At 41.4% G+C, this 26,503-nt stretch overlaps 1 protein-coding gene across 7 annotated transcripts in view; it reads left to right on the top strand.

Annotated features, from left to right (window-relative positions):
• Positions 1-25,402, top strand: part of MACROD2 (mono-ADP ribosylhydrolase 2) — an 844,207-nt gene extending 818,805 nt beyond the window's left edge. For 6 of the 7 annotated variants that reach the window (XM_038130850.1, XM_038130847.1, XM_038130846.1 and 3 more), the window contains 3 exons: positions 17,005-17,088; positions 22,464-22,532; positions 24,376-25,402. In XM_038130850.1, the coding sequence (XP_037986778.1) occupies positions 17,005-17,088; positions 22,464-22,525 (146 nt within the window). In that variant the 3' untranslated portion in view covers positions 22,526-22,532; positions 24,376-25,402. The remainder of the gene's footprint in view (positions 1-17,004; positions 17,089-22,463; positions 22,533-24,375) is intronic. The other variant, XM_038130845.1, reaches the window with a different exon arrangement.
• The last annotated feature ends 1,101 nt before the right edge of the window (positions 25,403-26,503 follow it).

Below are 26,503 nucleotides of genomic sequence, written 5' to 3'. Positions count from 1 at the left end.
TATTCACATTCCAAAAGTGAGAATGAGCACAGCAATGCTTTCTGGCAAAGGTTTGGTCACAGCTTGGGGTGTCAAAGCCAGTTTGCTCCTTGCTAACCTGCACCTGTAACCAGCTGGATACATATCCATCTCCTCCAAGAGGAGAAGGCAGGATGGCAATTCACACCTCACAGCTGACAAAGTCATTTAGAGCAAAGATAGTTCAGATTTTGCTCCAGTGTGCAAAGTTTGCCCTTTGAATGTTGTGATTTTTCTCCAGCTCGTCTTAGAGATAAGAAAACACAGCTGAGTCTTATCCAGGCCTGAAGAGGCTGGAATACATCAGCTGCTTACCATATTGCTGGAACACCTGTGGCATTTGCTTTGAAATCTAAATGCAGGCTGTTCACCTGTATTGCCAAGTACAACAGAAGCTTCCTTCTGGCTGGCAGGGTGGTATTAATTTAAAGAGAACACCATCTGTGAAGCCTTGGAGAGCAGCAGTCAGAAGAAACAGGCAGAGAGGTCACCAGGAATAGTCTTGCTCTCATCTGGGGGCCTCACCACCTGCATCTATTACCCATCATTTCTAATTAGCAGATGTATCGTGGGGAAAGCTACTCGTTTGCTTTCCTGAAGATGCTACTCTTACTAAGAGATGTTGTTTTTGCTGAGCCTTGTAAGTTCATTTTGTGAGCTTTCACAGGCATTTGGGGTGGTAATGGTCTTGGTAGCCCAATAATTAAGCAGTCCTGTACCTCCCTGCTGCAGACTGCCCCTGGTATTTCCCCTTTCTTCTCAATGCAGATGATTGGAGATTTTTCACCCTTTCAAAAGCTTTGTATTTCCCCATCTCATCAAGCACGTCTCAGCAATGCTTAATTAAGCTAAGGCTTTTCAGGCCCCCTTATGTGCCCCCCAGAAGATAAGTTAAGGACTTGAACATTTTCACTAAAGTGCTTGGAAAGAAAATCCTTAGAGGCAAGTCATAGGCGCAGGAGAATGTTATTTAGTGTTATTTGTTGTTAGTTCTTTCTTCTGTCTCTTCCTTCTGTCTGTCCTCTTATCCATACATCCTTCTGCCCAACCTCTTGTCTTTCAGAACATTCAGGGGTGCCCCTTGTTTTTTGGCAGTGGTTGACACCAGCTGATGTCTGGTACTATCCAGAGAGCTCTTACTCTTGGGCCAGTTCCTGAATACAGTTGGTTTTAACCTGTTTTAATCTGTTTAGATCCCCTGAATAAAAAATGGCAAATATAATTAGCTAGCCAGTACCAAGAAACTGTTGAGTTAAGGTGTTTTGATATTTAGGGTTTGGGATTCTTTTTTTTTTTTTTTTTTTTGGCATAATTCCCACACTTGCTTGGAACTAGCTTGTAAGCTTTATTTACAAGATCAGAGCAGGTGAAATGAAAGCCTGGTTAATGAACAGAAAAATATATTTGCATCTTGCTTTGTGTTTGACATTGAACATCACTTGTTTCTGCATTGTCTAATACACTCTTTTATTGTTAATCTGTAAGCTGTAACTGTACAGCTGCAAATGAGATTTAAAATAAAAACACAAAGCACAACTTTTTTCTCTCCCTCCCTCCCTATAAAACATGAGAGCTAGCTGCTTAACCATGTGAAGCACAGATTTTGTGTGGGATTCCAAATACCTCAGAGATAACTGTCACATAATTTTTCCACATAATTTAATTCAGTGGCTGGTGTTTCACACTTACAGGTAGATGAGAGCATCCAGCCATGAGGTGCTTGCATCACTAGAATTAAATGCCTACTAGTTTATCTGCTCAGGAGATAAATATTTATATATCATTAAAATTGTTAGCTGTATATACATGGAAATGTCCATGGATGATGGGGGAAAATGTGTGAGGGGGTTTCCTTGCAGTCACAGAGGATGTGACCTCAATTACTGCAGTTCTCTCCCTGACACTTTCCTTCATGTTGTACATAAAGTTGTTGCTGCTGTGTGCTCGCTGCCCAGAGGAGGAAAGTGCCTTATCTAAGGCTAGATTAAAATGCTCTTCACATGCTATTCTGATTCTTGGCATTTTTTAAGCCACTGAGGGAAATAAAATGCAGAGAGTGTGTCTAAATGAATGCACAGTGTAGGTTTGTGTCATGGGGGAGTGTTATCTCTGTAATGGTGCTCCCTCCATTTTCATAACTCAGGCTGTGGCTGAAGAGGAGCACAGCTCCCCAGTGTATTAACATCCCTGTTTACAGACCACTTGGCAATCTTTGACGTGCTAATTGGCTTCCTTTTAAGCCAGTTGTTGCATTTTTCTTTTCTATTTGTTTTCCACTAAAAGGAATGTTAGTATTTTTATGATGGCTGGCTCTTAGTGGAGCTCCTCTGTATGAAGATAACAAATGAGTTATGCGACCTGACATTCTCCCTGGGACTGTGCTTAGAACAAAGCAAGCCAGTGGCATTTCAAAGCCTGCTTTTAAAGTAGCTGGTTATATACTCTGTTTATCAGAATCACTAGGAAATGCCATTTCTCTGGTATTTTGCACCTTCTCTTAATTGCCTGGGAGGTGGAAAGATCTTTGGGAAAAAGCTTACAGCAGGGGTCTTTTAGGATGATCTTTTAGGATACCTTCCCAAACTGTTCTATAATTCTATGAGCCCAGGACCCAAAGGACACATATGCAGAAAGCTTGATGCTGCCCCATGCTTTTTGTATCTCTGTGCTATCCAGGAGCTTCACGTAGTTGTGTCTGTTGCAGGCTTTTGGAAAGAAGAGGTGAGCTCTAAACCTTTGAGAGCAGCTACTGCAGGTACAAATTTCTGGGCACGCTTTGGAATTGACATCTCGATTTTCCTCTTCCTGCTGCTGGGAGTTGCTGAGGAGACATTGCCCAGGGCAGCAGGGGCTCCCCAGTTGCTCACTGAGCACCTCTGCTGCTGATAACATGGAATAAATAAGAATTTGGAGGGTATGTCCAGAGGAAAGCTGGAGGAAGGGGCAGAGGGCTGGTCCAGCCTTGGCTGTGCTCAACCAGTGTGGCTGAGGACACTAGAGGGACTGTCAGCCAGCATTCCCCAAAGCCTTGGTGAGGTTTGTGATAATGCTGTGTTTCTGCAAATTACTTTGTCTTTGATCCAATACTCTATATAACCAGGAATTTTGTTTTGGCAAGAAGGCAGCTCTTTTCCCCACATTACACAGATTTCTAGTTTCTGGAGATTTCACAGTTTTGTTGTTATAAACCATCACACCCTGAAACTGATTGGTCCACTAGCAGCCCTTGGCAAATTTTTTGAAATAAAGCCACGTTTTTGAGGCCTGATATTCAAATCACTGCTGTGCTCCCTTTGGGAGGGATGGCCTTTTGTTATAAGCATTGCTCTGTCAGTGGAAACCTGCTTTCACATGCCCACAACACCAGTGATCCAAGGACTGGACTGTAATGATGAATGTCAAAAAGCATTGCTACATAGGCTTACTGTGGGGAAGCCATTCTGTGCACAGAATGTGGCATGTGATCCAGTTGTGACCATTTCCTTCAGCTGTTTGCACAGTTCTTTAACATGCAGGCTGTGAAAAGAGCTGCATTAATTCAGGGTTTGTAAATCAGAGGACAGGCAGAAATAAAATGGGTCTAAACTTTTAGGCTTGCTATAATAAATATGCCATGAGATGAAGAGTAGATAAACTGAATTTAGAGAACTTAAATTTGGGCTCGTTTTCATTATACTTTCTATTTTACATTAATGGTTACACTGTTAAGTTGTAGCTTAGAGTATGAATTGTTCTCTGTTAAAGAAATTAAACTCAAGTGAAAAATTTTTCTGATAGGAAATATACAGAAGGATAAGCAGGATCTTTTTACCTATTAGCACTATTAGCATTAATTAGGACTTTTACTATCATTAATGATCACTGCTGTATAGCCCAGTCTCTAAACTTAAACTGGAAATACCGTGCAAACTGCCTTTCACAGTTTTCTTTATCCAAGGAATGCACAGCCTAAATTCCATGATTTTGCATGCTCATCAGCCTAATTGAGGCATCCCTTTCAGGGACTGCCAACACAGTGGCACCACTGTCTCATACATGGATTCTCTGTGACCAACCAGCTTCCTCCAGCTCCGCTGGTTAAAAAATAGCCTGCTTGCCTCTGCCAGAAGTACTTGTGTCATCCATGTCCAGTAAACACATTCTTAAATGCTTCCTGCTGGGTAATCAGAAGCAGTTCCTTCTTGTTCCTCCCTCCATGAAAATGTCTGACAAAATTGAAAAATACTCATGTCCTTTTAAATTGGGGGGGGTTTTCACTTTTCTTTTAATTTTTTAACAGCAGTCTGGTAGCTTCAGTTTAAAGTTTTGGCAAGAGCCAGCAACATTTCTCTGGGAAATCTTGGGCTTCACAGGATACATTTGTATGACTCTCTGAAAACATGACATTTCCCATTATACTATCTGTTCTTTTAAACCAGGAAAAACAAAGCATAATTTGATTCAGAAGAAGGTTTTATTAGAAATATTTTCATGGACTACACATGTGCCTTTGCAGTGGGTTCCCTGTACAGCAGGACCACCCCCTGCCTGCAGAACACAGTAGCTGCAGTGGCTTTGTCACAGTGTCAGGCCTTTTGCCAGTCTCCAGCCTGAGCTAGGCACAATACTTCCAAATTATGGCAGGTTTTATCAGGCTGAGGATCAGTGCTTGGCTCCCTCATAAGATTTTCAATCAGTTCTCAACATTGTCGCAGATATCCAGGGCGACTCTAAACACCCCTTTAAGGCACAAGGCTTATTTCTTCCCTACCACCCCAAATAATCTCTACACCTGTTAAGTGAAATGCCACAGACTTTTTGGACTTAAAGCACATCTCATGTATGGACCTCTTTTTGGTACTTGCATCAAAATAACTGGGCAGCTAAGTTGGGAAGACCTAGATTTGCTATGAGTTATAAACTTTCTAGGCAAAGACCAATTTTCTGTCTAACAGACCTTCCCCTTTTTGAGTCTGAATTACTTAAAATAGGTTCAATGTGAAGAGAGCCATGCAAGGTGTTTATTTCCTGTATTTTCTTAGATACATAAACATCCAGTGCACAGTTGTGAAAGAAATTTGTTTGATCTCTTCAGATTGTCAGATTGATGTATTTTAGTGCACTGAAGTGTAGTGAAAAATGGAAACTGTACAACTATGAGCCATCTAGACTTTTAAGCCTACTCAGGAAATCAAGATATATATCTGAAATATATTTTTATATATTTAAAGAAATACAATAAAGCTTGTTTTTAAGATGGTGAAACTTGCTTTTTTCAGTGCCCAACAAAACCAAGATTCAAGGCCAGTGACTTAATTCTAGGTGACACCTCTCCTAATCCTTTATGGCTTAATCCTTCAGTTTTATCTGTGACTCTGAGGAAATGTCTGTCAGGGCTGAAGTCACTTGCATCAGGAGATTAGCACTTCTGCATTCTTTTTGAAAGCTTCAGTAGCTCCCATGAAAGTAAGAGTTGCCAAGGTATTTGTGGAGACTGTGGGCAGTGACAATCCTTACACCAGTGCACCAATTCTTGCAGACCTGGGCCATGTGCACATTTGTGAGAGCACACGTGTCACCTCTAATTCTTACCCTTGTGCCGTATGCTGGCAAAAGCTCTGTATTATCCTCCAGCTGTGGGTATTCAAGAAGAAGAGGGGAAATGTTGCTGCTTTTTGACACAAGGCTGGAACCACTGTGTTAGGTGGGTTTTTTTTTTTTTTATTTCTAAGCTCAAAATACTTGAAAGATATATAATGGAAAAGCTCTAGGCATCTGAAAGTTCCTAAGCTAAGAAGGTCTTATTATGAATAAATCTTAAAGCATAGTCTGAATCCAGCAATCTGAAGAATTTAGCTTGAGAAGGTGTTTTTAGTGTGTGTGTGTCATCCTGCTTTATCAGGACAGAAGTCTGCCACTATCAGCTGCTAATCCAATTATTCTTTTCTGGTTTAACTGGTACAGGTCTTGGCTTTGGTGCTAAGATTGCAAATACAAACCCTTATGTTTTCTGGCACCCTGGAGGAGGGAGCTGGCATTCCAGGAAGGGCTGAGTACTCCAGCATGCCAGCCTGGAATTCTGTACTTTTCTATGGCCTGTGGTATTTCTGAGTGTCCCACAGCCCTAGCTGCTGCATTCTGGCTGACCTTCAGGACAGGTCTTTGTAAGGAAAGATTTCATCAATTACAAAGAGGATTTGAGGAGGTGTTACTGACTAGTTTCAAGGAAAATTATAGTTATCTTTTTAGACTCAAGTCTGCTAGTTTTCATGATAGACACCAGTTTTATTAGGAGTTCTACAAATTCTGGTGAGGGAAAAAGAATGGAAAAGCCAGGTTGTTGGTTATAATGTCACTTAGCTTTTCCAAGCACAGATTAAAGAGGTGGTGTTATCCTTAGTGCAGTGAGAATTGGCACAGATTTTTAAAGTCCATGTTTAGGATTCAAAATAGGTGCCCTGAATTTCAAAAATGCTGAGCACATCCAAAACACTTTGTGAAGTGAGCCCCCTTTGAAGCCAGATGGAGCTGCTGGAAGCTTGAAGCTTTTGAAAAAAGGGATCTAAACTCCCTTTTAAAGTGCTCCTAATGTTAGTCAGCTATTGTTGAAAATGCTGACCTGTGTGTGCTGGCATCTGGAACAACCTCTATGTTAAAAGATAGTTTGATGGGTAGAAGGGATATGATTTCCAGCGCTAAAGGGAAAAATCCTGCATTTTTTTGAAAGTGTATTCTCTGATAAGAAACATGTTGAAACAGTTTTGTCCTCCTCTATTCCCCCCTCTTTTTTTCTTAAAGACTTTTGTTCAGACTTTGTATTATATGATTTTGGCCTCCAGTTTCTATTTGGCACCTTGAGGTATAACAGAACTTTGAGAAATTTTCAATAATATGGAGCAAAGGCAGGATGGTTGAGGAAAAACATGCCCCAGCTTTCAAAAAAAAGTTGCTCCAGTTTTTACCCAATGTCACAGTAATGATCTAGACAGAAGCCAGCCTTGGTCTAACTTGCTGTTTGAATTTACTATCTTTTGACACAAAGTGTCTGATGTATGTGAAACCCTGTGTAAATTTCTGCTCCCTTGTTCTCCTGCTTGGAAAGTTGCCAGAGTGACCAGTAACAGCAGGGTGGACTTCTTCAAACAGTGGGAATGAGGCTGTGTAAGGGGAAGTGTTGTTTGGAATAAAGTGGTTTGGGAGATGAGGAAGCCCACTGTACATGCCCCCTGCACCTCAACTGAGCAGAAAATCTCATCAATCACAGGACTTGGGTAGCTGTGATGAGAGATGTCAGAGCTGATGAACCTGGCTGAAGACTTCTCCTTAGCAATTTATTGTAGTTCTGATGCACATTGCTAGCTTTTTGCCTACCTACTACTACTGAGTCCTTGCATAGGGTTTGAGAAGAAAAAATGCTGCCTCTCTTAAGTGTCCTGCAATCAGAAAGCAGTTCTTGGTGGTGCCTGATAACTGCTTTTTTAGGTGACACTGAAAAACACAGTGGCCTTTCTCTTGCAGCTACTGCTGTGCTCAGGTGGTTTTCCCAGACAACAAACTGGAACCATCTCCATGAGTAGAGACTAATTCAGCACAAGCACAGTGAGTGAGACTCCCTAAAATCAAGAAAAAATGGGGAGGGACAGGACACAAACAAATACTCATTTAAAAAAACCCTAACTATGTTATGTTTCTCCTAACTGGAGAAGGAGAAAGAAATATTCTGTTTCAAGCAAATAGGTCAGATCCCTGTTTTACTAATCTGAGGTCAGTTGGGCAGTGCTCTGGAGCTGTGTCTAGAGAGGGAGGATGATGGTTGTTAGTATTCTTTGCATTATGTTATCTAAATGTAAATTCCTGTCTCTGATATAAGGTCCTAGTTAGACCCAAGAATTTATGAACCAAACAGAGAATGAAATGTGAAAAACTTCAGAGGAAAAAATCTGCAGTTGTCTTTGTGTAATTTTTACTGAGAGCTGATATAAATGATAGAAAAATCAAAGGCAGCAGTAGCACTGCATGTTTTATCTCACACCCTGTGATGCATATTAGTGTTGTTTCCCATAGTGAGCCAGAAGGAGCATTTACAATATTAGGAAACGCTGCAAGAAAAAGAAGCAAGCATGCAGCTGCCAGCGCTGACACTTTTCCTCACCTACCAAATTGGTGTTCTGGAAGCACTGTTGTGGGCAAAATGTTTCTGTTCCACAGTGGTAGTTCTGGATTTGGTCCTAAAGTTTTCTTCAAGAAACAGAGCAAATAAGCAAATAGCAAAATAGATTGTCACAAATGTGACAATCTAAATCCAGTCTCTAGCCTTGCCTGGAAATATTGGCTAAGTCTATCAACCACTTTCCTGTGGTACAGATGTTAACACCCAGGCTGATGGATTAGTTTATTCTAAAGCAACCTACAGGAGTTATCTTCTCCGTTGTGCTTTTCAGTGTTCTGGAAATACTCTTGGCTTCATGCTAGGAGATGTGTGTCAGGAGGGCAGGTAGATTTTCCAGGTGTTAAACACCAGCTGTGCTGTCACTGTCTGGCTATGCACCTTCCTTGGTCGCCAAGAAATCTGATTCTTAAGAGCTGCCACTGAGATTGGTAGAAGAGCATGATTGCCACCATGCAGCTGAATTGCTTGACATAGTGTGGAGGTCATTCTTTTAGGCTTGTCTCACTTTGGGAATATGTGGCATGGGATTACTTCTGGCCCTGCTGTTATCATACAGTGTTTTGGGTTTGAAGGGACCATAAGAACACTTCAGTTTCAATCCCCCTGCCATGGGCAGGGACACCTTCCAGGTGACCAGATTGCTGAGAGCTCCATCCAAGCTGACATTGAACACTTCCAGGGGTGGGTCATCCACAGCTTCTCTGGGCAACCTGTGCCAGTGCCTCACCACACTTGATTTGGGGTTCAAATCACGACTCATGATTTAGGTCTTCACATGCCTTAATTATATACGGTCTATTCAGAACAGGGTGTGATTATTGCACCTGAAGGTTAGAGCAATCCTTCCTCTCATTTAGTCCTGTTATTTGTTGGGGAAATATCTTACTCCGTGTCACTGCTATAAAATTTTTGCTCTTATATTAATCCACTTATCAGAAGAAATTTAAAATGGCATCCATGCTTAGGAGGTAATACACATTTTCAGTATGTTTGCTTTCCCTCCCACTCCTTTGAGGCTAGCTCACTGCTGTGAGGAAGGATGCCATGCCTTCAGAGGAGAAAGCAGGGCAGCCATCAGCATTAATGATGTCCTCTGACAGCAAAAGCTATACAGATCTCCAAAAGCCAGGTTTCAGCCTTGGCTTCTCTCCACAGGCATTTTCAGGGCAGGGTGGGAAATATCACCTTGGGTAACATATCCATCTCTTTGCCATTCCCTTCTTTACAGAGGGAAAACAACTCCCGGCCATTTACTTATGAAAAATTGTTTAGTGCCCTTGAACACAGATATGTACACAAAAGTGTGCCCGTGTGTGTTTTATTTAAACACCTGTTCTGTTTTGATGAGTCACCATCAAGATCTGAAAAAAACAGTCCTGAGAACTTGAACTGGTAAGGAGCTCAGTAGCAACGTGAGTCCTTTAGAGCAAATTTGTATTTATCACCTTATAGTTAAAGCTGACTGTAAAATTTTGGCTCTGAAGGAAATGAAACAGGGTCCTGCTTAAAAAAAAAGAAACAATATTACCATTCTGTCTTGGTTTGAAAGACAAGTGTCTGCCAAGGAAAGTGGGATGCTTCCTTGGAATGGAGGATATGATCTCCTACCTTCTGAATTATTATAACTTTGAAATTAAGGGGCTTTCACACAAAGATATGGGAAAAGGAATAATAGATCTTTACTAGTATGTATATAGATAACAAAGAAGTTGTAGTGAGGGGGGTCTTGGTCTCTTCTGCCATGTCTCAAGTGAAAGGGTGAGAGGAAATGGCCTAAGGCTGTGCCAGGGGAGGAAAAGATTAGATACTAGGGGAAAAAAACACTGGAAGAGAGCTTTGGCATTGGAGTAAGTTGCCCAATGTGGTGGGATCACCACCTCTGGAAGTGCTCAAGAAGCATCTGGATGTGGGATTAGGGATACAGTTTAGGGATGGTTATTGTGGTGGTGGGTTGAGGGCTTGACTAGATGATCTTGAAGGTTTCCTCCAATTTTGTGATTCTGTGATTCTGTGATATGACCATCACCTGGGTTTTAGAAAGCAAACAGTTTTCTAAGATTAAAACAGAGTACTTGGGCAGGAGCTGATGAGCCTTCAGAAAGGCAAGTGCTCTTTCCAAATAGCATGATGTTTCAGTCAAGTATGGTTATCCAAATTGCATTGAGGATTGTGGTGGGTTTTATTTGTTTTGGGGTTTTATAATTAATTATTATTTTGCATGCTGGCTGTGGTATCCTTACATCACAAAAGATTTGAGAATTACAGCGTACCTATTTCTTCCTGTTCCATCTATTAGCAGAACTTTGTTAAACTTCATGTGCCTCTCCTTGTTGTAAATACTGTGTTCTATTTTAAGCTGCAACATTTAGGTTGGGGTCTCTGGATAAATATCAGGGAAGAATCTTTCTTCCACATTGTATATTGTTACTGCATTTCAGTTAGATCCATACACCCTCAGCTGCCGTCCACTGCTACTTTGAAGCTCATTCTTCATAATTTTGGTAATAGTCTCCTTGAAAAGGAATCAAATAGAATATTTTCTAAGGCTTCACAAACAGCAGGAAAAAAAATGACAGAATGGGAAAGAGAAGTAAATAATCATACCATTTCTGTTCCCTTCACTTGTCATAATGCTACTGAGCATGCTATCTGCCTTATTTGTAGGCAGGGATGGAGTGAGTATAAGTGCTTTGGAAGCCATTCAGGACAGGTGATCTACTAGTTTGATCACAACCAGGCAACACTTTAGTTGTGTTAACAGCCAGCAACTGAGGGACGGGATGAAATTTTCTGGGGGCTCCATTTCAAGCATTCCGTGCTGCAGGCTTCTTCTGTGATGAGAGGATTCACAGAAAGAGCATCTGGAAAACAATGGCATGGCCTTTTACACATTTTCCAGAATTTAAAAAAAAAAAAAAAAGGGTTTTCTTAAAACAGTGCACCTTGCATTCATCAAGAGCCTGCTGTGTGCAGGTTTTAGAGAGAGAGACAAAATACACAAAGTGCTCCTGTTGGACATGAGTGATTTTAGATGTGACAAATTTGTATGGCTCTTATGGACCGTATTGTTGAGTGACAATCCTCACTAGCCTCCCATTTTCACCTTTGGTAGGCACAATGGGATTTTATTAACAGTATGTTTAATAAAAGGCTAGAAGGGGGCAGGGATAAGTAGATCTTTGTCACTTTTAAATGGCATTCTTTTAAAAATTGCCATTCAGCTTGAGCTGGGAATAGCAGTGTCTGGGAGCAGCATGGTGCCTTTAGGTGCATTTGTGTGCACAAACACAGAGAGCTGTGCTGACACACACTGCACTGGAGGGAAAGGGAGATTCATTGCTCTTTGTTACTCTGAAAAACAAACCCAAAATGCCAAAAAAGGAGGGTACACACTCCAATTAACAATGTAAGGGCTGCAATACAAATCAAGAATGATGCTCACTCACTGCCTTGAAAAGCCCAGCAAAGCTGGTTCCATAACCAGCACACCCTCCTTTGAAATCTACATCCCGGAGTTTTCTTTCATCTCTGTGGGGCATAATTGCTGGGGACAGGGTGGTGGTTGATCGAGGTACAGTATTCCTGGTATAACAGATGGAGTTGTTTGTTATTTACTGAGCCAGGCTGAGTAGCAAGAGGCATGGTGGTGGCAGTGCCATTCCTGCAGATTCAGAGCTGTCAAGCTTGACCTGCACATTGCAGAAGGACAACAAGGGAGAAAACTGTCCTCCAGCTCAAACCCAATGAAGCATAGATGGAAAAGGACTGCTGGTTTTTTTTTCTTAGCTCCCCAAGAACAGCAGGTTGGGTGCTTATACCTGTAAAGCCATACAAGAAGACAGCACAAATATTTGATGTGATAGAATCCGGTCTGATTAAAAGGGTCAGTCATCCCAGATGGATATCAAACAGGAGTCAAACAGAATCCTTGCATCACAGACAGCTTCTGTTTCTAAATGAGGCAGCATTTATAATGTTACTAAAATACAGCAGTAAACAAAGTACGTGAAGGCTTGACAGTCACAATAGCAAAGTGCTACAATGAAATGACTGGAAAGAAGGAAAAAAACAACTCTGGCTATTTGCAGAACAAGGAAATGGGAACTGGTTTTGACAGATAAGATAACGCAGCTGTTTGTCAGAAGAGCTTTGTGTGGTTTGGGGGTTTTTTTTGTTTGTTTGTTTTAGTTTGGTTTTGTTACTGCAGATGAAAAATGGTGCATTCCAATTTTAAACAGAGAAATTTGGATTTATTCTTTTTTAACATGCCTGACTCTCTCAGAGTCTCATGATTAGGGGAAGCATATTTACAGCTAAACTCCAAACAACAGTGGGTATGAATTGGAGAAATCTGGATTGTTCAGTGTAGCTCTAACATGGTTTTCCTATTGCATAATGACAGAGGTGATTTTTTTCAAAGTATATAGCACAAGTAGAAGCAACTGCTTTATGAATAATTTACAGCTAATGAATTTCTTCAGGTTGCACATTATCTGTGGGCAGGATAGTATTTTATTTGAATTCCTACAGCAACACCCAGGATTGCAGAGCAGATGGGAATAATGGCATTGCCATTTTGCCTGTAAAAATAGTAGTTTTCAGGATTGTTGTAGTATTGACAAGAACTCTTTTCTCCCTCAAATATTCAGAATGATCTTAGGGCTAGGATTTCCCACTTATTACAAGACTTCTATGGTTGGGGACTTTTAAAGATTTAAGTTACCATGGAGTACGTGATTACACTGACAGAACTAATTTACACATGAAACTGGTTCTTCTGTTTGTCCTAAAGGGGATCTCTGACATTATTAACAACCTGCAAACTAATAGCAGGAACCCAGGTTCCTGGTTCAGAGCCCACTTAACATCCCTGGCCTACACCCAATGCCAAAGCTATTCTCGAAGGCTCTGCCAGGAGAACCCCCCTTGAGACTCATCAGAGAGAAATAAGCATCCTTAAGGTAGGCAGCTCAGAGCAGAAACTGAGTTCTTGGGTTGTTACAGCTTCTAAGCCTGCTTTGTTGCCTGCTTTTTTTGCTTGAAATAGGTGTAAACCTTGTGCAGAGGGAGGAGGATGATGAGGAAGACAAGGGTTACACTTTTTACTTGTTAGAATTTATTGGGGATTTGTAAAACAGATGCCTAACATCTATATTTGGGCAATTTTAAAATCAATGCTAAGGTACCCAGAGCTACCCCAAAAGCTTCATGTTAGTCTTGTAAACAGTATGTGAATTTAGAGGGGAAAAATATAATCTCTAGAGAAAATGGTGTATTAACTGTAAGCACATGGAGCAAGTGACTATTAAGGGGAAAAAAGAAGAGTTTAAATAAGTGTACAGAGATTTCTGTCACACTGGTATATACTTGTCTTGTGCATTGGAAAAGGCTGGGAGCCCTGCTTGCCCATGCCAGCAGCCCATTGTTTCTTAGTGCTGGGCTGGTTGTGTAACCAGTTGGCAAAGGGTTCAGGTAATGAGCTGTGGCAGGAGCACAATTGGAAATGGGAATTGATATTGAAAGCAGTATCTCCCGGGCTCCCTCCCCTTCAGGAGCCCTCAGCTCCTGCATGGAGACCTGAAACCCTTTGCTTGTTTGTGCTTTAACCTGAAAGAATTAAATCGAGGGAGAGGCCTCGTGAATAAATTGGTTGTCAAGGCAGTTTCTGGTATTGATCAAATTCTGCTGTTTGTGTGAATTGGGCTGATCTCAGAGTGAACTTAAATTGACTGCACAGCAGGGGAGCTATTTTGGATAATACCCTTTCCACATGCATGGCAGTGTAGTGACTGTTCCTGTGTCCATCCCATAGTAATAATGAAGGAAGAAATTAAATTTATATTAACCGAATTTGAAAGTCTTCCCAAAAAATGAGATGGTAAACTGTGAAAACCTCCTCCCAAGATTTGCAGTGGTGCTCAGCTTAGTAAAAGTTTCAAATATCTTCTGCCTAGTTTGCCCCTGAGCACTGTTTCCCACTATAATTTTCTTGCTGACAATATCCAACAATAAACTCCCAGTGTAAAAAACACTGATACTGCAACAATCCCCCCCTAGAAAGGATGGGGAATCAAAGTTTCAGACATGGAAAGAAAGTGAAAAAGCAGAACAAAAGCAACTCTTTTGACAGTATTTATGATCCTAAACCTCTGAAAAAAAATTTACAGATCTGTTGATGGTGTTGTTACTCATCCTAGCATCTTTCTAGGTTTATCACCCCCCATCCCATGCCTGATGTTATCACTGCAAATGGAAGACAACTGGAGCTAAGCACATGTGCAGAAATTTACACGTGCACGTGTCCATAAAATTCTCTTTCATTAGCCCCCATCATCACCTTGCACTATGCCAATAAACCTTTGCACCTGTCAGCTGCATGAGAGAGATTTCTAAAAAGGAAAGAGAAGAACCTTTCAGCAGCATGGTGAAGCCAGGCATGCTGGCTGGTTAAAGTTCTTGTGGTAAGGGCTGGGAACTTCATGTGGTCATCTTCAGGCAGTGCAAGAGGAGAAACTGGAAGGCCAGACATAACCTGTCACATCATAAATCATTTATCTGGCTAATACATGGTGGTTGAGAGGAGTCAAAGTCAGATTCAGAGACAGCAGATGCCAGCTGGAGCATGCTGGTGTTTAGCAGCCATCCCAAATACCTACATCAGACATCAGGGTGTCTTGGTGGGTAGAGCTGCATCCACTGCAGGCTGCACTCGTGTAGAGACAGTCAGTGGGACAAGGGGGAATATTTTTAACGTGAAAGAGTAGGTTTAAGACTGGATATTAGGAGGAAATTCATTACTCAGAGGGTGGTGAGGCCCTGGCACATATTGCCCTGTGAAGCTGTCGTCGCCCCATCCCTTGAAGTGTTCAAGGCCAGGTTGGATGTGGCTTGGAACAACCTGGTCTGGTGGAAGGTGTCCCTGCCCATGGCAGGGGGATTGGAACTAAATGGTTTTTAAGCTTCCTCCCAGCCTACCTGATTATTCTGAGATTTTTCAAAGTTTTATTTTTCATAGAACTGCTTCCCTCAGATAATCAAAATGTATCACAATCAGAATGTCCGTTTATCTTCCTTCATTAATCAGTGTTTTCATGGTCCCTCAAATTTCATATTGATTTTGCCAGGAGAAGTCAGGCAGGGATTTTGAAACACCTGTTCAGTCTTGTACTTGACAAATTCCTGCCGTATACATATTATTCGTGTAGGGTCACCTGGGTTTGTCTTTTGCATGAGCCAAAAAGACAGGTGGGTGAGCACTGGGAAATCTTGGGGATGTTGGTACATAAAAAAACACAGGAGATAACCACGCTCACTGTCATGAATTCCCTGGAGAAGCAGCTGGAGCTCGATGCACCCACAAAGGGACCATTTCAGGCAGATCTGCAGCATTCTCAGCCACAGATGTTTACAGGCATTTTGTTTGCCTCTATGGGGAGATGATTTTAAACCAGTGAGGAAGAGGTGAAGCTGTTGATTATGATGATCCACTGAAAAGTTTCTGCATGAGAAGTAAGGTCTGGTAAAATGAAAAGTAACATTTCTATCACTGTAAAGTCATCCATCACCCAAGCTTGGTAGGACTGTAGGTCAGGCATTGAAATAGGCTGCCCAGGGAAGCAGTGGAATCCCCAGCCCTGGAAATGTTCAGAAGGTGAGTGGATGTGAGTGGAAGGTGAGGGCATGGTTTTGTGGTGTACTTAGCAGTCTTGGGTTAACAGTGGGACTCTGTCTTAGAGGTCTTTTCCTACCTTAATGATCCTATGAGTCTGTGCTGCTATAGGTAGTGTGCCAGAAGTTACCAGTGAAAATAGCATTGGCCATCACAGCAAGCACAGAGGAAACAAAATTCCCCATTATACCATTGGTTTGCAGATAAAATTAGAAGGAAAAGTGGCTGGAATTTTCAGTAGTAGATACATTTTTATGGACAAAATAAATGTAGTGCACTCTTGTGGACTTAAAATCCCCACTTTAGAATTCTACAGGAGAAAAAAAGGAGGTTTTTTAGAGACAGTGAAGGTTTCATCTGTAAATTATTTCAGTTTATGAACGAAATGTTTCTGAAATATCTGAGTCCTTACTACACCCTGCTATCTCATTATAACCACCCAAATGCCTGGATCCCTTAGTGACCAATCACCTGACATCCCAGAGTTTAGTCACAGGATGAGTGCAACAGGCTTTACAGCAGCCACAGAATTAGAGAAGTAGCATGATGGAATGTAAATAAAAATTGGCTTCTTAGCCAATGGCAGAATAGTAGAACTCTGTCTAAAACAGCAAATTCTTTTTTTTTTCCTTTTCAAATATTGTTAGTAGTTTGAATCTAAGCTTCCAGACAAGCCTGAGGCAGAAGAGATAAAAATATTGAGTTACAGTGATAAAATGCATTTTCCTACATTCATATTCTAGTTTGTGTCTGGCTACCTGGTGTATTTGAACACTTCACTGTATTTATTTTCTTTCTGCTGGCTATAGAAACTTTATAACTGTGATTAAGTCCCCATCATATTCTTCATTTTATGAGCAGAGGGGATTCTTTAAAAGTGATGAGAGAAGAATGGTGGGGAGGCAGAAGCACACACCACGATGTGATTTTAACAATCCCTGTTAAAAAAGAGTTTGAATTCCTAAAAATAGTCAGGCAATTATTTTCAAACCATGTTCTCCCTGTATCCTCTGTCCTCTTCTCTAGTGGGTGCCACTATGCAACAGTGGAGTCTACAAAGGTAAGAGCTTGCCAGAAGGAAGAAAAAAAAGCCAGGCATGAAGAGTCTGAGAATTAGATATTAATTGGGTACTGTGAGTATTGATTTTTCTCCTTCTTTGGCTTATAGGGATACAAGAGCAAGAGGAAACTTCCGTGGGGCCTGTGAAAATCGACCTTGCAAATCAAGCAGCAGATGTTTCAAATAAGGATGGTATGTTGTTCTATTATTTTCAATTAATTTTTTTAGGGTAATGGCTGTAATCTGACAAAGAGAGTGTTTAGATGGGATATTAGTAAGGAATTGTTCACTATGAGGGTAGGGAGGCAGTGGAACAGGTTGTCCAGAGAGGTGTGGATGCCCCATTCCTGGAAGTGTTCAAGGCCAGGCTCGTGGGGGCTTGGAATAACCTGGTCTGGTGGAAGGTGTCCTTGCCCAAGGCAGGGGAGTACAACCACATGGTCTTTAAAGTCTTTTCCAAGCAAAACCATCCTATGACTTTGTATATTGTCCTGAAGTTGATACCTAGCATTGCCTTGCTGGCGTTTGTTTATATGTTTCCTCCTAAAAAATTGAGTTATATATTCACAGTCTCTTCAGCTGAGTCTTTTTGAGAGTTTACATCATCTCTACTGTCTTGTGAGCCTGGTGGAAGTAACTTTCAGCACTGTAGCCCTGCTTTTTAATTTGATTGGCTTAATGTGTTCAGTTGGGATGTTCTACACTGCCTGCCTTTTAACTAAATAATATTTTAGACCCACTGTAAGGTTGGTCTTGATGTAGTATTGGCCAAGAGGTTGGGGGTCTAACTGCAGTCATAGGATTATTTCTCAATATCTTTGTGCTGGTGCTCAACTCCATTGAGGGGGAAGTGTTTGACAGTATAACCACTCTGAACTTGTGTGTTAGTCTCATTCTCAGTCAGCTGTGATTCCCTCTCCTCCTCCTTCAGTATCCATACAGTTCTCTCACTAGGACTTTTACTGTTAATAAAATAACCACAATTTAGTTGACCCAACTGCAATTCCAGTCAGGTTTGTGGACATAATCAACCCACAATTCCTGACTTGGAAATTATATTCCTCCAACATTGATCGTGGTGAGCCAATGGCCCCTCTGTGTGGCAAATCCCAGCAAGGGCTGAGTACTAGGATGCTGCTCAAATCTGCAGTGTGTAACATCCTTGTAAACAAAAAATAATTTACCTCCTTGACTCATCCTGTGTGTAAAGAAATGATGGTGGGAATCAGCAAATGGTGTTTAGACTTTGGTGAGGCCTTTTTCACTCATCTTGGTCCAGCTCTTGTAGTGTAACGGAGCGGCATACAGGGTTTTGTGGGTTTCACACAGAGGGGCTTTTTTACTGTCCCAAACAGCAGTGGGTTTGGGATTGGGTGTGCAATCCTCATTTCATACCTATAGATTCCTCTCTGTAGTGAAGGCTATTTTTTAACTCTTTCTTTAACCTCCTCAACATTGACGTAATATAAATTGAAGGGACACTTTTATACACCTCAAAGACAAACCAATTATATTGTTTTTGCTATTAGTTGCATGAAGAATCTGATGCTGATTTCCTTTCTCTGATGTCAGATTGTGCTGCAGCGTTTGAATTGGTGACTGATTAGATACTGGCCTGTAAAGAGGTTTGCAAGCACAGGAAAAGCAAGTGTGCATAATGAACTGTTCTTTATTAAAGAATGCTAGAGATTATGCTATTACAAGTAGAAGTGCAGAATAAAGCCAGAGCAGCCTTCTTGACTCATACTTTGAACAAACCCAAAAGTCACAGCACATTAAAACATTTGAATTGTGACTCCGTGGGATACTTTGGTTATTAAAGGAATATCTCAAGGGATTTCTGGCTGGAAAGGAAAGTGATTGCATAGCTGTTTCAACACATGCCCATAGGACAGGACAGCAGGACCAGCTAGTAGTTTCTGAAATGAACCAGCTAGCAGTTTCTGAAATGAGGATCTTGACAGGTTTCTCTGTTTCAAATCTTGCTTATCTTGTAACATCTTCTACATATGACTCATCTTATACCTTTCTTTTCTTTGAACTTTCTAAGTTACATGAAAGAACAGGAAGAGGGTGTTTGCTTAGACTGCCAAGAAGTACTTCAGTTGTCAGGGAAGTTTTTGTTTCTAGACAGCTGAAATTGCTATTAGGATTATATTACAGGGTGGTTTTCCTTGTGGACATACACTGCATGCTTAAAAAAAAAATAGAGGAAGGATCAAACTCATTCCCTGTAACAGTAATTTTTATGTAAATTGCCTGTTTTTTTCTCTGGTGCCCTTCTTTCTGCCCCAGGAGATCTCATTTCTTCACAGCTGAAAGCACAAGGATGTATCGCTGCATCCCCCTCGGCAGCCCAGCTCTTGTGGTTTAATTTCATGTTCAACAACACAATGGAAAGTGCATTAGAGATGCAGAGTTTAGACAGCTTAGGTGGATCTCAATATTGGTTCATCCTGTGGGCAGGTCCATGAGAGTGATATATTTGAGAAATTACTATTATTTGAGGCCTGGGATTGATTTTCCATCAGGAAAACTGTCAGAAGGTGCATCTGTAGCCTGGGTTAGGGCTGTGTATACAGACACGTGTTTGTACTGCCCATTTGCATCAGCCATCAAAGACCCTTGTGTATTAAATTTCTTATGCCCAGGACAGATTTGCTGATTCCTTTTTTTTAATGATGGCAAACCCCACCTTTGGTGATTGGGTTCTTAGATGGTATTTCCCTGACAGCAGCCTTCTTTTTTTTTTTTCTTTCTTTCTTTCGTTCTTTCTTTCTTTCTTTCTTTCTTTTGTTCTTTCTTTCTTTCTTTCCTTCTTACTTTCTTTCCTTCTTTCTTTCTTTCCCTCTTTCCTTCTTTTTTTCTTTCCTTCTTCTTTCTTTCCTTTTCTTTCCTTCTTTCTTTCTTTCCTCCTTTCCTTCCTTCTTTCCTTCCTTCTTTCCTTCTTTCCTTCTTTTCTTCTTTCCTCCCTTCCCTCCCTTTTCTCCCTTCCCTTCTTTCTTCTTCCACCAAAGCTCTAGAGATTACTAAGGCAGTTTTTGGTTTCCAGCTTGTATTAGTCAGATCAGACTTTTCACAATGGGGTTGCTCCATCATCTCTTTTGTTTCAAGCCTGTGGAAAGCTGCATCCTGTTTTAAACCGAAACACTAATATTTTGGTGTCATCTGCTGTCCAGGTCTATGGCATAATACCTAGGCTGAAGAAATGCACTAACTCACTTGCAGATGACTTTAACTTTGCTCTCCAGTCTCCATTTGCCTGTCTTCTCCTTCATCCTGTTACGGATGGGAATTATTTGCTGGGTTATTTCTTCTTCTCTTGCAAGGAACTTTCTTGCTTTTGGGGGAGAAGTCCCTGCCTGGTCGTCACTTGAGAGTTGATAATTTTGGTCCCCAACGGGTCAAAATTTAAAAGAAATCAGACAGAGAATGTCCACATCCATTGCACAGAGGTGTCCATTTCTGGCATGAAAACCAGATGGTGTAGAAGGAGGTGCAGGTAAAACTGAATTTAGGAGACCTGCATCTCTTTGCACTCCAAGTGCTTCTTGGAGTTGTTGGCTGATGTAGTATATTATAGGGAAGTGCAACCAGACTGCTAAAGTGAGTTAGCAGTTTAAAACCTCTAAAAACCTTGCTTATCAGGGAGAAGCCCTGTTTCAGCTTGTGATGTGATTGGAGGTAGAACACCCAGGGCTAATGATGCCCTTCTGACACCACCTCGTGCTGGGAGGAGCCAAGGGCTGTGAGTCACATCCCCACCATACCTGGTGGCAGTTCTTCCACGAGTTCCTGTGCTGTGTGCTTCACTGCTGTGCTGTTTTCCAGCTAAACACAGAGAATTGTGTGGCTGTCCTCATAGTGGCATGTGTTTGGGCTCACTCAGTGGTCTGCAGAAGCCCATCCTTCAGTCAGTCCTCCCTGTCCCTAGTAGAGGTCATGCAAAGAGCTGAGCTCCGTCACAAATACGTAGGAAAAGGTTCATCTGGGATGCTGACAGAGCCTCACAAGGCGTTTCAAGTCCAGGTTTATTTTGCAGGAGGTTTCTGTAGAATGTGAGTGAAGGCTGACGGTATTTTCAACAAATCCTGTCAGTGAAGCTGTCCAGCGTGATGAGGCTGGGAGAGGATGCTGTTGTCAGTGTGCAGCAGCCTTCCTTCAGTGATTTTTTTATTAAGCATCCTGTCTTTTCTATGCAAATATTGTTAAAGAACACAAGCTTGGTCAATGTGAGCTCTGTAATCAGTAGAGGATACTTTTCGTTTTATTCATCACATACATCCAGGAAGCCATTACAGTATCTTCTCTGCATATGGGTGATTAATAATTTACAAATAATTCATCAAAACTGTAGCAGGTACATTGACGTGATATTGATTCAGAAAAGAAATCATACTGCCTGGCTGGAAGTAGCATCATTATTGATTTTGGGGGTTTTTTCTTTCCTCTCTCCCATCTTAATGTCCAAATCTTCTACTCGTGTTTGAGTTTTTCCCTGTCACCCACATCAAATGCCTCATAATGTACAGGTGATAACACAACACAAAGCTAGAGTAAAGAAACAAAAAATGGTTTGACTATAAATGGCTTCATTCAAATTCAGTGCAGAGCAAATACTAGATATTAGTCTTAAACCTGCAGGTATTTATGTTTAGCCTCGCTACAACCAATCACACCTGCCATAGTTTAGATTATAGTTTTGACAAATGTCATAGTGAAATTAGTTTAAGCCTTCTATTTAATTTCTTTTAATTTCTTTTTTAGTTTGGGGTGTTTTTTTCCCTAATTTTAAATGAAAATAAGTTTGGCTTTTAAATGGATCTTACACTAACAAACTGTTGTTTTAAGAATATAGTGACATTGCCTCTGAATCCTCCCCTAGGTTCCAGAAGTTTGCAGTTCAAGGACTTCTGGAAGCAGCATCTCTGTAACTGAGACAGCATCGAAAGTGTCTCAGCTTGACTCCTGTAATTTAGGGACATGGTTTAGTGGGACTTGGGGGTGTTGGGTTTTTGGTTGGACTCAGTCATCTTAAGGGTCTTTTCCAACCTAAATGATTCTATTTTTCCATGGAAACGGATCTATGTTCATCCTGCAGCTCAACCTGAGCCCTACCAGGGACCCTGTCAGAAGCCGGTGTTTGAGTCAGAGGGTCAAGGTTTGAATCTGAGGGTCAAGACCACTCAGTCCAGCAAAACTCCAGATCACTCCTTGGCAATACCTGTATCTCTGTGGCCTCCAGAGAGACATGAAGGTCCTTTTGACCTTGAGCTGGACTCCTTGGTTAGGTGCCAAAGTCAGACTGGATGGATGTGCACCAAAGAGCAAATCCAGAGCCAGAGGCTTGCCTTTCTAGTGATGCTAAAGCTTCCTCCTTGCAGGACTGTCATAGTATCCAGGGAACTCTGGGTTAGGATGGGCCTTCTAGGAGACCTATTTGATGACTTAAGAGATTTCTTAATGCAATAAACGTCCCTTTTGGTTTAAAAGCAGTTATTACTCCACATGATAAACTTAACGAGTATCATTAGTAGAGCTTAATGACCATCTCATTTCTTTTTCAGCTGAAATGAATAGTCAAGTTGAAAGTATAAATGATCCAATGGAAACAGAGCAGAAAGCTTAAGTAACAGGTAAGACCTTCACAACTATTTTTTCTCCCCTATTTTCCATACAGTTTCTGTATGAAAACTTGCTTTGAAAGCACCTGAATTAAAGTTAAAATTTATCAAACCTAAAAAAAATATATAGGAAGACAGAATTCAAGGGAGAAGTAATTGTCTAATATGGCCTGTATTGCATCATAAAAAGGAAAAACTTTATTTGTCAAGCAAATATTATAGCAGCAGTCTGCAGCTGTAATGGGTGTAGGTAGTGCACAGTGTTAGATCATCAGAAGCCAAAACAGCACTGAGATAAGGAACAGAAGAATAAGTGAGCAAACAATTTTTGGCATTGCTTTGGAAAATGACAGGCAATTTATACTGGTTGGAACAAAGCTCAGTTCTGTATGAGCTGTGTTCTGGGAACAAAAGGTTCACATTTTAAGGGGTTTGTTGCCCTTGGCTCTCCAGCACCTAATGTCTCTTCAGCAATACCCCTGAGAAACAAGGCAAAGTCAGAGAGCTGCCTTCTGGAGCTCTGCTGCCTTTTGGGGCTTTTTTTGGCTTTCCACACTAAGTGATAGTGCTGTGGCTGGAGCAGTGGTGGCTGCTGAGGAAGTGTTTTTTGGCGTAAATAGCATTTCTTCTAGACTTAAGTGAATAATGTAGTGGGAAGACAGAAGTCCAAGGCTCATCCCTAACAAAAAGAAGCAGGAGCCATTTCTCCCTCAGAAGTGGTTTTCAGTGCACACTGCTTCCTTTGGTGTCAGGTTTTTGAGAAGTACCAGTATCATGCACAGCAACATGCTGTATTTACCCTTGTCATGGGGTTTCAAGAGCGAGGTGTACAGCTCTGTCTCAGCAGCTGTAGCACAGAGATTTAAAACACAAGGTCTTGTTATTGAACACGACTCTTGGTCCTTATCAGCACACAGGTGATGTGCTACCATACTGCTGGAGGGAGAAGGAGCCCTGATGGTGCCCCATTTAAAAAGTACCGAAGTAAAAATAGGATGCACCCTCAAAATATTAATTAAAATACAGCATCCATAACTCTTCCTCCCCCTCCCTTAGCTTCTTGCTCAAACAAAAAAGAGGAAATAATGAAATCCTTAACTTAAAAATACATCAATATATTAATACCCTTCCTCTGTCTAAAAAAAGGCATTTGAATATTACAGTTTTTGTGTGGCCCTTAAAAGTCTGTTTCTCATGCTGCATTTTCCTATAGAAATTATTATCTGTGGATGTTTAGGGCTGGAGTAATTTTTGCTCATGAATTAGCAATCAATGAATAAATCTCTTCAGTCCCACTGCAGGGCCAGATCCTGGGCACACCATTCTTGCTCAGCAGTTCAATGGCATGCACAGGATTAGAAGCAGGCATCAAATTCATTGCAACTCACTGTCAAATCATCCAAATTCCATTGCTGCTGTTTCAATTACTAGGAGCAATCCCCAGGGAGGATTGATCAGACTGGTAAACCTCACAGAATCTCACAAGGGTCGTTCTGGAGCGAAGGAAGTCCATCTGCTTTCCTATTTTTAGTACTTTAATGTAGTACTTTAATGTACTTTAATTTTTAGTACTTTAATGTGTTGTTTGTCACCAAAGCACCTGCCAGAGCTGGGGGTCTCTGGTATCAAGCTGTTGCTTGGTGGTGCTCTGGAAGACCAAGACACCCTGATAAGCACAGGTAATTTGCTCACCCCATCGTAGCTGTTTTACCCAAGCTGAGTCACACACACGCATTGGGCAAAAAATGAAACCGTAGGCATCTGTTGCTGCAAACATGAGACCTGGGTTCTGTGCAGACATTTGAAAATTTTCCTTTTTTTTCTTTCCACTTTTCTCTCTGCTGCTGTGGCAAAGGAAGGATGCAGGAGAGGAGAGACCCAAGGAAACCCTACGGGCAGGCGCTGACATCCTCCAGCATCATTCTTGGCCGAAAAGAGCACACAGAGATGATCAGCGGGTTGGGAGGGGGGGAGCTTTTGGGGGATTGAGTCTTTGCTTTTGATTTCTCTTTGTTCTTCATTGCATTTCATTCTGTAAGTCTGTTGGAAAGGATCATAACTTCCCAGGTCTAACAATGTTTTGCAATTAACCCTGCATTTACAACAGTTTCTTCTGAAATGTGAGTCCCTCTCTTACATTGGGTCTTTTTTTCTCCTGCATCACACCATCAGTAGCCTGTTTCCAGGCCCACCCCTTTCCTAGCATCTTTATCTTCTTTCCCATGATCAGCCTACGCCGTGCCATGTCCTTACATGTGACTAACACGTGTGGCCTCAAACAGCCAGCACCCTAAATCCTGCTTTTTCCAGTTAGTTCTGCACATCTCAAAACCAGTCCTGTAAGTACGACCTTTGGGTACAGGTAGGCAGCAGACATTTCCTTGATGCTGGGAAGACTCTGCATTGGAGGCATCTTTAAATACAGCTCCCAGCTCTAACAGCTTCACACAGTAGCTTTTGTGAGCCCTCATTACGTTTTCCACTGCATATGCATGGCTTTTAATTTTTTTTAAAAAGCAATTAACAGTTATTTGGGTAAGAATGTCTCTCCATATGTCAATTGTTCTGCCAGTAAAATGCTGCACTGAAATTTGTAGAAAAGGAACAAAAGGTTTTCATGTACATTTCCCAACTGTACTGTAACCAAAACTGATGGAAAATACACTGGATGGAAGAGCATGCAACCTGTGTCCCTAGTGGGATGTGCTTTCTAAAAAAACTGTATTTTAAAGTGCTGCTAAGAATAATTTGGTCATTTTAAGCAAAGTAATTGATTCTCATTTGATAATTTTCAGAAAAATAATTGGTTCTGTACTCTTTTTTTCACCCAAAATATTCCCGAATCACAGAATAGGTATTTAATATCTGGCCAGGCAAAAAAATAGGGAAAAAAAAAAGACAGAACATATCTCTATCCTCCTGTGATCTGGGTTCATCCCAGCTAGAGCAGTTTCAATGATAAATCCTGTGCTGGAGTAACAGCAAGTCAAGGCACCTGACATGGGCTATGACAGTCAGTGGTTGTTGTTAATTCAGAAGGGTGTCAATGAAAAACAAGGATTAGAAAGGAAAACAGGAAAAGCACCAGATTACACACAGAGAGTACAGCTCCTAGAAAGTACAGCTCCCCCCCACCTCCCCTCCTCCCCTCCTCTGTGGGCCTCCAGCATGTTTGCTTGAGGTGGGATCAGAAGGGTATTTCTGTGTGTTGTCTCCAGTGGTATATCCACCCAGGTGTGACTAGTGCCAGAGGGGCTCTCAAGGAGCTTCTTCATCACCTGGACAACTCCAAATTGGATCAATCGCAGGAGTAAATGAGCTTATGTTAGTCTATTAATTGGTTTGAGAATTTTGCTAAGATAATCTATTATAATATAGTCTATTAATTGGTTTGAGAATTTTGCTAAGATTACCTCTTTTTGCTAACTACCATTCCCCTGGCTCTTGTTCTCTCCAGATACTCTTGAAGGGACTCCTTGTTCCCTTTGAGGTGCTTCTGATGCTCTCCTTTCCCAGCCTTGGGGTCATGCTTGACAGAATGTGTCTTTTGGGATGTGGAGCCTTCTGCATGGTCCCTTATGTTTCTGTGTATTTTTCACACTGTGTTCTTATGACTGAAACAGGCTGTCACAAGAGGTAGGTCACGAGTGGATAAATACATCAGGAGGTGGTATAACTGTGATGACTTCAACAGACTATCCAGTCCCCTGAATGTAGTTCTGTACCTCTTCTGATTGTGCTTCCCCATGGCCAACGTTAACATTAGCCATGAATCAGATGTCAGAATCTTTTTTCACCAGCTTTGGCTTTAGCAAGGGGGCCAAAGGGACGGCCCCGCAGGAGGCTGGATGCTGAGGTGTGGTCATTCAGAAGGAGATAAAGATTCCTTAAATGTCTTGTGAAGACTGACTGGCAGTTAAAGAAAAAAAAAATTAGCTGCAAAGATGCATCATATTAGACACTCTCTAGCCCCTGACAGCAAT

The sequence above is a fragment of the Motacilla alba genome, chromosome 3 (assembly GCF_015832195.1).
Source record: "Motacilla alba alba isolate MOTALB_02 chromosome 3, Motacilla_alba_V1.0_pri, whole genome shotgun sequence".
Taxonomy (NCBI): Eukaryota; Metazoa; Chordata; class Aves; order Passeriformes; family Motacillidae; genus Motacilla; species Motacilla alba.
This window is presented reverse-complemented; position numbering and strand designations above follow the sequence as displayed.